Source organism: Pipistrellus kuhlii, unplaced genomic scaffold (assembly GCF_014108245.1).
Source record: "Pipistrellus kuhlii isolate mPipKuh1 unplaced genomic scaffold, mPipKuh1.p scaffold_m20_p_2, whole genome shotgun sequence".
NCBI lineage: Eukaryota > Metazoa > Chordata > Mammalia > Chiroptera > Vespertilionidae > Pipistrellus > Pipistrellus kuhlii.
The window spans coordinates 168,083,846-168,098,445 of record NW_023425515.1 but is presented as its reverse complement, the minus strand read 5'-3'; the positions used below and the strand labels follow the sequence as shown (position 1 = coordinate 168,098,445).

General features: G+C 40.8%; 1 protein-coding gene and 1 pseudogene across 1 annotated transcript; one reads left to right on the top strand and one right to left on the bottom strand.

Annotated features, from left to right (window-relative positions):
* Nucleotides 1–2,817: 2,817 nt before the first annotated feature.
* Nucleotides 2,818–3,724, top strand: LOC118723120 (annotated as a pseudogene).
* A 9,258-nt stretch (nucleotides 3,725–12,982) lies between these two features.
* LOC118723673 (olfactory receptor 2A12-like) lies at nucleotides 12,983–13,927 on the bottom strand. Its single transcript, XM_036446241.1, has one exon. It carries the CDS (start codon nucleotides 13,925–13,927, stop codon nucleotides 12,983–12,985), a length of 945 nt encoding a protein of 314 aa, XP_036302134.1.
* Between the last annotated feature and the right edge of the window lie 673 nt (nucleotides 13,928–14,600).

Genomic DNA, 14,600 nt, shown 5'->3' with positions numbered 1-14,600 from the left:
GGATGGGCCTCAGGAGTACAGTACTTTTTTAAAAAATATATATTTTATTGATTTTGTACAGAGAGGAAGGGAGAGAGATAGAGAGTCAGAAACATCAATGAGAGAGAGTCATCGATAAGCTGCTTATTGCACACCCCCTACCGGAGATATGCCCGCAACCAAGATACATGCCCTTGACCGGAATCGAACCCGGGACCCCTCAGTCCTCAATCCTAGGGGTGTCGAACTCAATCAGAGAAGGGGCCAAAATCTAAAATCCAGCCTAAATCGCGGGCCGAATGGTTTACTGAACAGTCATAAACTGTCATTGTGATGGAAACACAGCGGAGTGCAGTGATGACAGCGCGGTGCGGGCCACATTGCAAGGCCTGGCGGGACGGATTTGGCCCGTGGGCCTTGTGTTTGACACATGTGCTCTATCCCATTGAGCCAAACCGGTTTCGGCAGGAGTAGTTCTTTATTTCTAAGTCCAGGTTTATCCCAGTGCATCCCTGACATATATGGTCAGCTAGATTCAGCCTGCAGCTCATTGCATCTCTCTATGAACAGCTTTGAGTGCCAGAATGTTTTCTCTAGTCAATCTGAAGCTTGTGACTCTGGTGAAATTTACACTTAATTCTAAATTTGGGGCTTTGTGGAGCAATTCTTATCCATCTTCTTTAACACAGCTTTTTGGATACTTCTGTATACAGATCACAGCATCTCCCCTAGCTGAAATTTCTGCAGAGAAAAGGTCACCAGTAGCTTAGATTTATTTCTTTACCATGTTGTAATATATCTTCCTACAGGCTGCAACTTGTCCACACACCCTCTAAGATATATATCAGAGGTGTGAGTTCTACATTACAAATGTGTTTGCCCCACTGGAGAAGACAGGTGTCAATCACCTCTCATCGTTCTACCGCCATCCATATATATAAAAGCCTAACTGACCAAACAACTGAATGACTGAACGACTGAATGACAGATGCACACTGACCACCAGGGGGCAGATGCTCAGTGCAGAAGCTGCCCTGTGGTGGTCTGTGCACTCTCACAGCCAACCTCCCATGGTCCTTCCCCTGCACCGGCAGGCCCTTGACCACCAGCCAAGCTGAGGGACCCCACCCGTACATGAATTCATGCCCTGGGCCTCTAGTAGTGTTATAATTAGGTTGTCTATCATCTTACTACTTGTTTTCCATTTGTTCCAAGTGTTCTTTGTTTCTTTATTTCACTTTTCCTGCCTTTTTAAAGGTAAACTGAGAACTTTTGATTATCCCTTCATATTCTGTATTACATTTTGAGTTTTATTATTTTTTATTATTCCTTTGGCATTGCAGAACAGGGATTGACATTTATTTATTTATTTATTTATTTGGGAAATGGTGAAAGGGAGGAAGGGGGAAAAAAGGAGAGAGAGACAAAAAGAAGGGGAAGGGAAGAAAAATAAGAAAAAGTGAGACTGAGGCGTTGCTACATCTGTTCGCAGGGAAGGCTAGGGAGGGAGGAGAAGGAGGAAGAAGGATTGGCACTTTTTAAAGGCTGAAAAAGCAAATAAAAGTTTGTTACAGTAATTTCATATTGCTTTCAAAGCTTAATATATTTATTGTCTGACCCCTTACAGAAAAGTGGGTTAACACCTGATCTAGAGACTAAACTATTCATCTTTGACTTATTGCAGTCTCATTTATGTTATCCTTTCCCAAATAATGCAAAAATCTTCCAATAGCTTAAGTCCATTTCCTCCTACTACTCTTTGGGCTATTTTTGTCACTATTCTACTTCTGGGTATAAATTTAATGCTCTACAAAATAATGCTATTTTTGTTGCTTTAAAAAACAGTATTTTATCGTTTTACCCTCACATTTACTATTTTTAGTATTCATTCATTCTTTCAATTGCACACTTCCATCAAGGATCATTTTCCTTCAGCCTAAAGAGGTTCTTTAATATTTCTTTTATTGTGAATCTTTTGATTATTAATTATCTGGGTTTTTTTGTTTGTTTGTTTGTTTTACTTTGAGACTGAACAGCTTTCATTTCTTAAGAATATATGCATCTAGAATGTATAGCATCCTAGAATAAGTTTCCTGCCATCCTTCTTTCCTTCATTCCTTCCTGCCATCTTCCCTCCCTCCCTCCCTCCCTCCCTCCCTCCCTCCCTCCCTCCCTCCCTCCCTCCTTCCTTCCCTCCCTCCCTCCTTACCTCCCTCCCTCTTCTCTTCTTTTATTCTTTGCATTTTACATCTCCCTCTCTCTGTCTCCCTTCACCTCTCCTCCCCCCTCTCTCTCTCTGATGTATCACCCAACTCTAATCCATAGAAACACATGATGTTGACTCTTCGTGGAATACAACTTATTTACAAATAATAGTTGTTTTTTGGCTTGAGTCAGCTATCTGTATACTCCAGAGTATCCATTAAGCTATTCAGTGGTCCCACTGAAACCCCTTTTGGGAGGATCTTCAAAGGGGGCAGACATCCCCATTTGTTATGAAACTCACAGTAAATATTCTCAAATACTCAATTCTTTCTTTGACCTCTTTGAAATCTTTTATAAGCTTCATGAACTATCCATGAAACACAAGGCACAGTTTTAGACCCTCCTCTTGCAAGTTCTACATTTTGAAGTGTGGAATTTATATCTGTGGTCTCAGAATAAATTGGGGTTAAATAGTATTAATATGAACATACTGTTTCATATGAAATAAAAATTCTTTTTAAAAATTTGGTCCCCAACTTTGCAGGGGTCCTAAGATGCAGTTACTTTGCTACTAGATTTGGAGATTTCACCTGATTAATGATGGTTCTGTTATTTCTCTGCAATAGGAGAGGGATGCAAGATTTCCTCTGGGGAAGCCACAGGTCTCTTACTGAGCTTATTCTGCTAGGATTCTCCACTAACATAGAGATAAGTGTTATTCTATTGTCTTCCTCTCCGTTACCTCATCTCCCTCCGGGAAATGGGCTTATTATCATCTTGATGTGCATGTATTCTTGCCTCCACACACCCATGCGCTTTTTCCTCAGTCACATCCATTCTGAATACGGGCTATGTCACTACTACAGTGTCCCACATGCTGGTCCGTCTGGTTTGCAAGAATAAGACCGTTAGCTGCATTGGATGAATGGCCCGGATGTACAGCTCCCTGACGCTGGAAATCACTGAGTCTTGATGTTTTGCAATGGTGGTTTATGACAGGTATGTGGCTGTTTGCCATCCTTGATATATAAAGTCTTCCTGAGCTTTTTTTTTTTGTTGTTGTTATGTGGGTGAGTGGTGGCCATCTGTGGATTCTGGGGTATCATCTGCTAATAATTCTTCCCTCTTGCAGTCCCAATGAGATCAATCACTTCTGTGAAGTACCTGCAGTCTCCAAATTAGCCTGTGTGGACACATCTCTCAGTGACCAGGTGAACTTCAACCTGGGCTTCATCCTTCTGTTGGTCCCACTTTTCCTTATCATCATTGTCTACATCAGAAAGTTTGCTGCTTCCCACATCACCATGGTTACTATGTTCTCTATTCGATTTTTGGTTATGTAAATAAGACCTGGCTCTGAGGCCTCTTCATAAAAGGACAAAAAGCTGGCTCTGTTCTACAATGTCATTTCCGCCTTCCTCAACTCCATCATCTATAGTCTTAGGAACTAAGATGTGAAGAGGGCTTTCCTAGGAGTGACAGACGGGGGCAAAACACTAGAATGAAGTCTCAGGAACATGGGTACCAGCAACAAACCTTGGACACAGCCTACATGACTTTTCCATCCAAATTCTTCCCAACGTCAGTGAGCACATGTGATACCTGAATGGGCTAGATTCAGTGAGATGATGAAGGAGAACTCTCAGAAGGCTGTGGCAGTAGGTGTTCCTCAAGCTTGATGACACCAGACAGTGAACTGACTTACTGAAGGCAAGTCATACATTTAATTCATTGTTTAATTACCAGTTTGTAAGATCTGGCCAAGAATTGGCATAATCGTCATCTTTCTATTACTAAATGAATAGGAGATTGAGTGATTGAGCTCTGGACTCATAAAACAAATTCAAAGTAGTGGGCATATGCTAACTCCTAGATCAGTGACCCCACTGTAGCTCAACTTAAGAAAAATGTAAGAACAATTTGAGATAAATAAAAGGGAAGCATATAAAATAGAGTTCAGGGAAGTGAAATATGGGTCATTTTTCAACCAGTACTAGAGTATGAATTTAAGGCACATAAGCCCTCATGTCATTAAAGAAAGAAGCTTTGTTTTTCTGGAATGATGTCTGTATAAAGGAGTGAAAATTGGGTGAAAATATCCTACCCAGATACTTCCATAATGCATTTTCAACTTTATTGAAATATGCTGACATACAGTGAACAAAAGACATTGAAAGAATACAATTTGATGAGTCCTGAAATATATCCTATATAATAAAAGGGTAATATGCAAATCAACTGAACAGCAGTTGGTAGCTATGATGTGCACTGACCACCAGTGGGCAGACGCTCAACATAGGAGCTGCCCCCAGCCAGCAGGACTTAACCTCCAGATTAGAGCCTGCTAGCCAACCTCTTGGTCCCTTCTCCCAGCCAGCAGGCTCTGATTTGGGTGATTGGAGAACCAGGGGAGGGTGGTGGAAGGGGGTGGGGCCAGCTGCCCAGCAGCCAGGGAAGATGGCCCTGATTGCAGGCCAGGACAAGGGACTGTACCCATTCATGAATTTCATGCGCCGGGCCTCTAGTGTGTGTGTGTGTGTGTGTGTGTATGTATGTGTGTGTGTATATATATATATATATATATATATATATATATATATGCAAAACCATCACCATAATCAAGATCATTATCATCATCATTTCTCAAAGTTTCCTTATAACTCTTTGCAGTTCTTCTGCATCAGTTATTTATTGCTGTGTAACAAATTACCCCCACAATTTCATGGTTTATGACAACATTTATTACATATATTGTATATATATTTTATTTATTTATTTATTTATTTATTTATTTATTGCACTTTCTGTGGATCAAGAATATGAGTGGTTAGCTGGGTCCTCTGGATTATGGGCCCTCACAAGACTGCAATGAAGGTGCCATCTGGAGCTGCAGATATCCTAAGGCTCGCCTGGGAAAGGACTGCTGCCAAGCACACTTGACTGTTGCTAAGATTCTGCTCCTGACAGGCTGTTAGACTGAGGGTCTCATTTCCTTCTTGACTATTGTCCAGCAGTTCCTTCCACGTGAACCTCTCCCTAGAGCAGCACACCATGTGGCAGTTGGCTTCATGAGAGTAAGCAAGAGAGATTGAGAGCAATGCTGAACCTGGGTCTTTTGCAACCTAATATTGAAAGTACTGCCCTCTCATTTTTGGGGTATTGCGATTAAGAGAAATGAAATACTAGGTCCTGCCCAAATTCTAGGGGAGGGGATTATAAGGGCATGACTATCATGATGCGGTGCCATTGGTTCATGCCAAATGTTTCTCCCTTGTGATTTAGACTTTTGCTAATCAGGTAGTCATCTATGAATTAGCATCATCAGCATCACTTCTGAGTGGTTAAGAAATGCCATCTTGGCACCCTCTACCTATGGAATCAGAATTTGCATTTGAAGAGATTCTATAGGTGATTTCTAAGTACTCTTCAGTTTGAGAACAAAGATTTAGCCAACTGCAAGGACAATATCATACCACCTGTCTCAGTAGACCTGTAGTATAAACTTTAGACTTTTTAATTTAAATATGCTAAATATTCAATGTACAATGTGTGTGGGGAAAATAGGCTTAAAGTTGTGAGTATGCAAAACACAGTTTATTCTTGCATTATGTATTAATTATTATATTATTTATTTGTATTATAAGTGTAAAACTACTTTCCCCACCCTGTGTTATGTATTTAAGTAATATATTTAAGTCATTCACTATTACAAAAGTATTTTTACTTGGTTACAATGTTCCCATATCTTAGGTAACACAATGAAAATTGTTGTGTTATTTTTCCTGCACTTCTGATATTTAGTCCCTAAAATGTCCTAACACTGAAGCATTAGGCCAAAGTATTTAAGGTTCTTGATACCTAAAGCAAGATCCTCTGGCAAAAAAGATCAATTTATACTCCCACCGGCAATGTGTGAAGGTCGATGATTCATTGTCTTCTGGTCACCCCTGATTGCTTAAAAACTCTTAGCCAGTTTCAAAGGTGAAAAGCTGGTATGGCATTGGTATTTTAGTGTTCATGTCTTTGGTGGCATTTCCCCATATGCCTATTGATTACTTGGATTTCTTTTATGAACTGTTCATATCTGTTGGCAGTTTTCCAGGGTGACTGACTTTTTCTTGCAAATTCACAAAAGCCCTTTCTATATTAACGATATTCTTCAGATGTCTGCAAGCATATTGCAGTTATATACCTTGTTTTGTTATCTGCCTTTTGCTTTTGCTTCATTATTTACACAACACGATGGCTGGAGGCCTCAGCGCTGGTGGCCTGTGCCTGTCCTGTTGGGAATCTCCTACCTCTGGAGGACTTCCTTTTCCAGCATTCCCGGTGGCCTAGGATATAATACCTTTGAGGACGATGTAAACCTGTAGCCTTGATTTCTTTTTCTTTTTTTTAAAATATATTTTATTGATTTTGTACAGAGAGGAAGGGAGAGAGATAGAGAGTTAGAAACATCGATGTGAGAGAGTCATCGATCAGCTGCCTCTTGCACGCCCCCTACTGGGGATATGCCCGCAACCAAGGTACATGCCCTTGACCGGAATCGAACCCGGGACCCTTCAGTCCCCAAGCCGATGCTCTATCCATTGAGCCAAACCGGTCTCGGCTAGCCTTGATTTCTTGCAGAAGGCACAGGCACTCGTGTTAAATAATTCTGGCCAGGAAAATTCAGGGGTGTTTTTTTTTGCAAGGAGTTTCATAGGAATGTGCATTAATTAGCAAGGGGCTGGGTAAGAAGAACCTAAGGGCCGCATGTTACCTTATGGGAGTTGTCCAGAGAACGTCATGGGGAGTGCATTGTTGGATGCTGGAGTTCCTGCGCCAGCAAGCCAAGGCAAAAGCCGGTAACTATGGGTGATGCCCAGTAACAGGAACCTGCAGATTGGTGAAGCCTGTGGGAAAACAATGTACCTTTGTGAAGATTCCATTAGGAATAAACAGAGTTTTGGGGAAGGTCCCTCCAAGCAAGAGGGAACAGAGCACAAAACTCCCCACTGAGTTTTAACCTCTCTCTGGACTACCTAAATTTTGCATCTGGGGGTAAGAGTAGGCCCACTCTCCCCTCTCAAATTTTCCTCAACCTGAAGTGGTCAGGGTAGAGTCCTTCTTCCTTGAGATCGCCCAAGACAGGCGGTGGTTTTCCAAAATGGATTTTTATTAGGAACAAGAGGAAAAGGGAAATGAAAAGGTATAAAAAACACAAATGAACAGAAACAAGTGGCCATGAAATAATATTTTCCCCTTTTCTAAGATAATTTCAGTCAACCTCAAAGTCAATGGAAACTCATGTATATAAGCTATAGAATGGTAAGATTATATATAAGATATAGAAGTCTATAACTTGCTATATAGATACATAGTGCTAGGTTCATTATATTGAATGTGGGATATGGGTACATTTTAATATGTCTTATAAAGCACAGTGCCCATGGTGGTCTTTCACTGCCCAGTGGCCTCTCAGGTCTCAGCCTTTGGATGGTGTGTTCTTTTTTCTTTCTTTCTTCCTTCCTTCCTTCCTTCCTTCCTTCCTTCCTTCCTTCCTTCCTTCCTTCTTCCTTCCTTCCTTTCTTCTTTTTCTTTCTTTCTTTCTTTCTTTCTTTCTTTCTTTTTCTTTTTCTTTTTTTTTCTTTAATATATTTTATTGATTTTTTTTACAGAGAGGAAGGGAGAGAGAGAGAGTTAGAAACATTGATGAGAGAGAAACATCGATCAGCTGCCTCCTGCACACCCCTACTGGGGATGTGCCCGCCACCAAGGTACATGCCCTTGACGGGAATCGAATCTGGGATTTTTCAGTCCGCACCTGGGGTTTTTTCTGTCCGCAGACTGACGCTCTATCCACTGAGTCAAATCGGTTTCGGCTGGAGGGTGTATTCTGTCCGGCATTTCAAATCCCTTGGTGAGAAGCTTTCCTCAAGCAGAAGAGAAGGGGCCAGTCTCTGGCTGAGGCACCTCACTCCCTAAGGATTGCAGCACCAAGGACTTGACAGGTGACAGAAAGCACCTGCATCCTGCGGTCCTGAGACGGTGAGGCAGCAACTGCTGGCCGAAGTGGATTCAGTCCTGCCTGGAGGGCAGGATAAACTTCAGGCTCCATCCTTTCTAAGTGTGAGAAGGCCCTACCACCAGCCCCGGGGGGAGTGGAGTTACATTTGGAACTTGGCCCAATATGTCCCTGCAGGACCCAGCCTGGGCTTGGGCAGGAAGCTGAGAGCCACAGTGGGAGAGGCCTGTGAGAGCTGGCCTCTGAGACAGGAGGGCTCCTTAGGCGGGGCCATCCCGGCTCATACTGGCCGGCCTCCTGGGCGCCATAGGTAGCGGGAAGTCAGAGCTGGAGTCCTGGAGCCTCGCTGTACGCTGCACTCCCTGGATGAAGTCCCCTCCCTCTCCTTCTGACTGGCCACTCTTGAGGCGACACTGAGGGCGTGGCACGTTCTCCTTGATGGCAGGGTCTCTCTCTTCCCTGCCTGCCCTTCTGATCCTGACCCCAGCATGGAGTCCGCTGCAGCACTTGGCGGGCCGTGGAGGCCCCTTTCTCCGCCCACGGGGCGCTCAGGACTTGGTGGGCCGTGTCCAGCTGAATCTCAGGTTCTCTCTCAGACCCTCCCCAGAGCGAACCGCCTACCTCCGGAGAGCTGTTCCTTTCCCAGCATTCCCTGGCCCTGACTGGGACACCCTCTCCCTGTCTGCCCAGGCTGAAAGCTCAGGGACTTTTCCATGTGGCAGGGCCTGAATTCAACAACCTCCCTCCATTTCATTCTCTCTTAAAAAAAAAAAAAGAGAGAAAGAAAAAAAAAAAATCCTGAGGTGAGAATTAACAAAATAATTTTTTTTAATGACCAGAAAGAAAATAAAAACCACTTTTCAAAATAATGTATGGCATTGCCGAAACCGGTTTGGCTCAGTGGATAGAGCGTCGGCCTGCGAACTGAAGGGTCCTGAGTTCGATTCTGGTCAAGGGCATGAACCTTGGTTGCAGGCACATCCCCAGTAGGGGGCGTGCAAGAGGCAGCTGGTCTGTGTTTCTCTCTCATCGATGTTTCTAACTCTATCTCCCTTCTTCTCTGTAAAAAATAATATATATATATATATATATATATATATATATATATATATATATATATTTAATATTGTATGGCATTGCCATCAACATAAAACTGGAAATTTACAGAGCCGCCTTCCAAGATCGGGCCCAGAAGAGGAGCCTTGTGCTCCATGAGCTTTACCAGGAGGACCAATGATGATTATTTAAGATGCAGAGAGAGAACAACTTGGTACAGGACTGTATTCCTGAATGCCACTTCCATGTGCATATTTCTGGGCAGCAAGATGATAAGCAAATAGCCTGGCCGGGTAGCTCAGTTGGTTAGAGCATGTCCCTATACACCAAGGTTATGGGTTCGATCCTAGTCAGGGCACATACAAGAATCAACCAATGACTCCATTAATAAGTGGAACAGCAAATCTCTGTCTCTCTCTTCTTTCTCTTTCTAAAATAAATAAATTAGAAAAAAGTTGATAAGCAAACACTAGAGAATCTCTCCATTTCTCTGGCTGAACCTTCACTTCATTGAACATATTAGATCTACCTTAATATTTTTTTAAATACTGATCTCCAACAAACATACTATTTCTGGAAATTAAGTTCTGCTCTTAAAAAAAAAAAAAGGAATAACAACAACAACAATAATAATAATAAGATGGCTTATGAGAAAAGATCTCTTCTTCAGGAAGCTAATAATAGGAATTACCAAATAAATCAACTTTTTGGCATGACAGAGACCAGTGACAGTGGTTGAACAAAATATGAATTTGGAATCTATATCCGTGGAGTCTTAATGTCTTTCAAATGACTTTCAAAATAATTTAAGTTAGAAAAAAAAAAAGAGAGAGAAATAAATGAAAAACATGTGTGGTAGTTGTTTTCTTTTAGCACATTTCCACTGTTGTTATTCAGAAGAATGATGGCTGTCATTTAGCTCTTTTAAAAATATCTGGGAAAAAATAATAAAAAAATAAAAAAAATCTGGCACCCCCCTCCTTTGGCTACACTTAGGATAGTCTCTTTAATTTAATGGTCTGAAGATTCTCTTTGCGGTATCTGTCTGTAGATTTCTCTTTTTATTCATCCTATTTAAAATGTGTTTGCAAAGACCAGCTTTGTTTTGTGATTAGGGATAATATTTGAAGATTATTTAAATCATAAGAGTGAATATTGTCAGAAAAACATAATCTAAGACTTGCAAAAAGGCCCTCTTGGTGTTGCCTAGCAGATCCTCTGAGGATTATCTGACCTATAAGGGTGCATTCTTTAATTGACCTTATATGGACTAGGTCATTTAACAGCTCTGCAGGTGTAGTTGTGAAGTTATAGGAAACTATAGCAATGCAAATTATTCCTATCTAGAGTAATGAAATGATTCATACTCACACCAATGCAAATGTTCAGTAGAAAACATAAATTTCTATAAGTCAAATTATCCCTTGAACTAATCTTAATGTCTTATGAGTTTCTTCATGAATTAATGGGCTCAGGGAAATTTTTGATGGAGAAGAAAAAAACATAAAGAAAAAAGTTCATAAGTTCATTAAGAATTCTACTTATTAAGTTATTATTCTATTCTATATATCAAAAGAAAATAAAAAATATTCTTTAGCAGTAAAAATAAACCAACATGAATATATACCCAAACCTATTGTTGAGTGATTAAATCAAGTTATAAAATACATACTTTATAATTCAATTTTTTTAAAGTATATATTTTATTGATTTTTTACAGAGAGGAAGAGAGAGGAATAGAGAGTTAGAAACATTGATGAGAGAGAATCATCCATCAGCTGCCTCCTGCACACCCCCCACTCAGGATGCCCCTGCAACCAAGGTACATGCCCCTGACCGGAATCGAACCTGGGACCCTTCAGTCCGCAAGCTGACGATCTATCCACTGAGCCAAACTGGTTCAGCTATAATTCAATTTTTAAAATCATGAAAACAAATAATAAATTGTTTAACAATTGTATTATAATATATAACTTCAAAAATATAATACAAACACTTAATAAATTTTAAACCCTGAAACATAAACACTAAAATGTTAATAGTAGTTATCTCCAGGTCTAAGGTAATGGTCATTTTTCATTTTCTTCCTTTTGTTTGCCTCTGACTTTTGCAATTAAAAAGAAAAAACAAATAAATATCTAAAAGAAGACATATTCAATGCATGTAATAGACAATTAATATCCAAAATGTATATAACAAACTACAAGTCAAAAAAAGGGCAAACAATATCTTATATTATTGAACACTTAACATTTTTTACTCACTGTGATGAGTGCTTTACATGTATTATCTTATTAATACTTCCAGTAACTCTCTGAAGTGTATACTACCTGGTATTTTCTTTCCATACCAGAAGAGGAAACAGAAACTCAGAGAAATGAGGTACCTTTCCCATCATCACTGAGCTATTAAAGGGTAGGTAGAGTTGGGATTAGAACACATAAGTCTGACTTCAGAACTAACTATACACTCTTGACAATATTACAAACAATCTTACCAAAAGAAGTTAGATTCTCCAGCAACTAGGGAAATACAAATGAAACAAAAAATAACGCTGCCACTTTCCATTTATGTGATAGACAAGAAAATTAGGATGTTTGAGATACATACACAATATCAAATATTGGTGGGAATGAAATGTGTAGATTGGTGCAATTACTTGGAAAAATAATTTAGGAATATCTAGTAAATTTAAATTTTCTTTTTTTTCCTACAATCTTCAAAGTTCAATATACATAAATCCTAGGAAAAAAATTATATATGAAAAAATGTCCAAGGATATTAGTTGCAGAATTATTTAAACAGTGAAAAATTGGAAATAAACAGTGTTCAATAGTAGATAATAAAGTGTGATATATTCAAATGCTTGTCAAAGGGAATAAGCGAGGCCTATTATCAAATGAGTGGATGTCAGAATCATGATGTTGAATTAAAATTTTGTCAGTGATACTGACCTCACACTACCATTAAGAAAATTAAACTTATACAAGAATAATTCTATATATTGTTCATTGATACAATTGTATGTAGCAAAAACTTAAAAATACATTGAATAAACTTCAGTTTAATCATAGTGATTAATTCAAGGGGGTTGGTAATATTCGAAGAACCACTTCAATTTTCTCTGTAATTATTTCATCCTTTAAAAAAAGATTTAAAAATTAAGTCAGGTCAGACTCAGTTTCACAAGTTGAGATAAATTATTTGCCAAACAGTTACACAGCTATGTCTAAAATAACTGTAGCTTAGATTTTATAACGTCTAGTGCAAAGAGCAATGCTAAATATTATCTGTAAATGCATGGCAGACAGTAAGGCAAGACTGTCTTCCTGCACAATCTGTCTACTCTTTATGCCATTTTCATCCCCAAATCCTTTACCCTGTGGAAAAGCATGTACACATGCTAAACGTTTGGCTGTGATCATATTGCACTGACATACATTTTCAAAGGCAAGAAAAATAACCAGGAAAATCAATAAAGTAATAAAGCAATGGCCTTGAGCCATAAAGATATAATCTTTGTAGAAGAAATCCTTTGCTTTCACTACTTAACTGAGTCAGTGGGTGGTGGCAGCTGAAAGTTTTCCAACCAACGGGAAGATCTTCAGTTTAGGGATGTCACACCCTCTCCCAGCTGCTTACAAACCCAGGAAGACTCAGGGTGTTCAGAGCTGATGTATTATATTTTTATGAAACCACATGTGCTCCATCATGAGTCTGGACAACTCTGAAAGGTCACTGAGCCATCTGTCTTCCAAGTACTTTCAGAAGGGCCCCCTTCACATCCTTGTTTCGGAGGCTGTAGATGATGGGGTTCAGGAAGGCAGAGACAACATTGTAGAACAGGGCTAGCTTCTTGTCCCGCTCTGGGTTGTACCAGGAGCCAGGCCTCATGTACATGATCATGGCTGGCCCATAGAACATGGTGACGACAGTGACATGGGAAGCACATGTAGAGAAGGACTTGAGCCTCCCCTGGGATGAACGGATTCTCAAGATGGAGATAAAGATGCGAACATAAGAGGCCAGGATGAGGGAGAGGGGGACCAACAGCAGGATGAAACCCAAGATGAAATCCAGCTGGTCATTGAGGGATGTGTCTGCACAGGCCAACTTCAGAACAGCAGGGACCTCACAGAAGAAGTGGTTAATCTTGTGGGGACCACAAAAAGGCAGGCGCATGGTGAAGACAGTGTAGATAAGGGCCCCAGTTATGCTGATGGACCCACAGACTGTGACCATCTTGATACAAACAGGACGGCTCATGAGTAGGGTGTAGTGAAGGGGGAAGCAAATGGCTACATATCTGTCATAGGCCATAATGGCATAGAGGACACACTCGGCAATGCCCAGGACCAGGAAGATGAACATCTGGGCCACACAAGCTCCCCAAGAGATAGTCATCCTTGGACACACCAGATTAGCCAACATCTGGGGCATGGTGGTGGTTACATAGCTCATGTCCACCAAGGAGAGGATACTGAGAAAGAAATACATGGGCGTGTGGAGGTGTGAATCCAGGTAGATCAGGGTGATGATGAGTCCATTGCCCAGAAGGGTGGTGAGGTAGAGGAGGAGGAAGAAAGCGAACAGGGTCATCCTGACCTCTGAGTCACTGGAGAAGCCAAGGAGAATGAACTCGGATACTGAGCTGTTGTTCTTTTTGCCAAGGTTCTGCATGGTGATCTACTTGTTAAAGACAAACAGAACGTCCCTGTTCTGTCCTTGGCCTTGCGGGAGGGAGGACAGAGTTGATAGAAGTTGAATCACACACAGAGCATCTTGCACAGAAAGTTGCACACAAAAAAAGAGTTGGTTAAACCTTTGTTGAATTGGATGAAAAGGGAAAGAAAGTTAAGGTAGTCCTGGCACTGGGAAATAAGTCAGAAGCTCTGGATTCGGACTTAATAGAAGATAGGCTGTCTGACTGCCCATAGACCCTTCCCTGGAAACCACCCTCGTCCACAGAAGGCATCAGGTGGCCAAGTTTGTAGCAGGGGACCCAGCCAACCCCCAGCCACTCCGAATTCTGCTAAGGATGTACACTTGTCCCAAGCTGGAAGAAAATTCTCTGCTGAGAATTTAAAATGATGACACTGAAAGTCTGTCAGTGAGCTATAGGTGGGCTGAGATACTGACAATGCAAAGCTGGTGTGATGGTAATTCAAAATCACAGGGAAACTGAAGTTATAGAGAAGAAAAAGGGAGGTCTTGCATTGATGATAAAATAGCAGGCATTCTGGGAAGCAGAGAAGGAGACCTCACATAGCTGAGCAGCAGAGAGCGTGACTCTGCTTCCAGACTTGCTACCTCCAGCCTCTAAGGCCTGTCTGAACTTTGTTTCTTAAGCTTA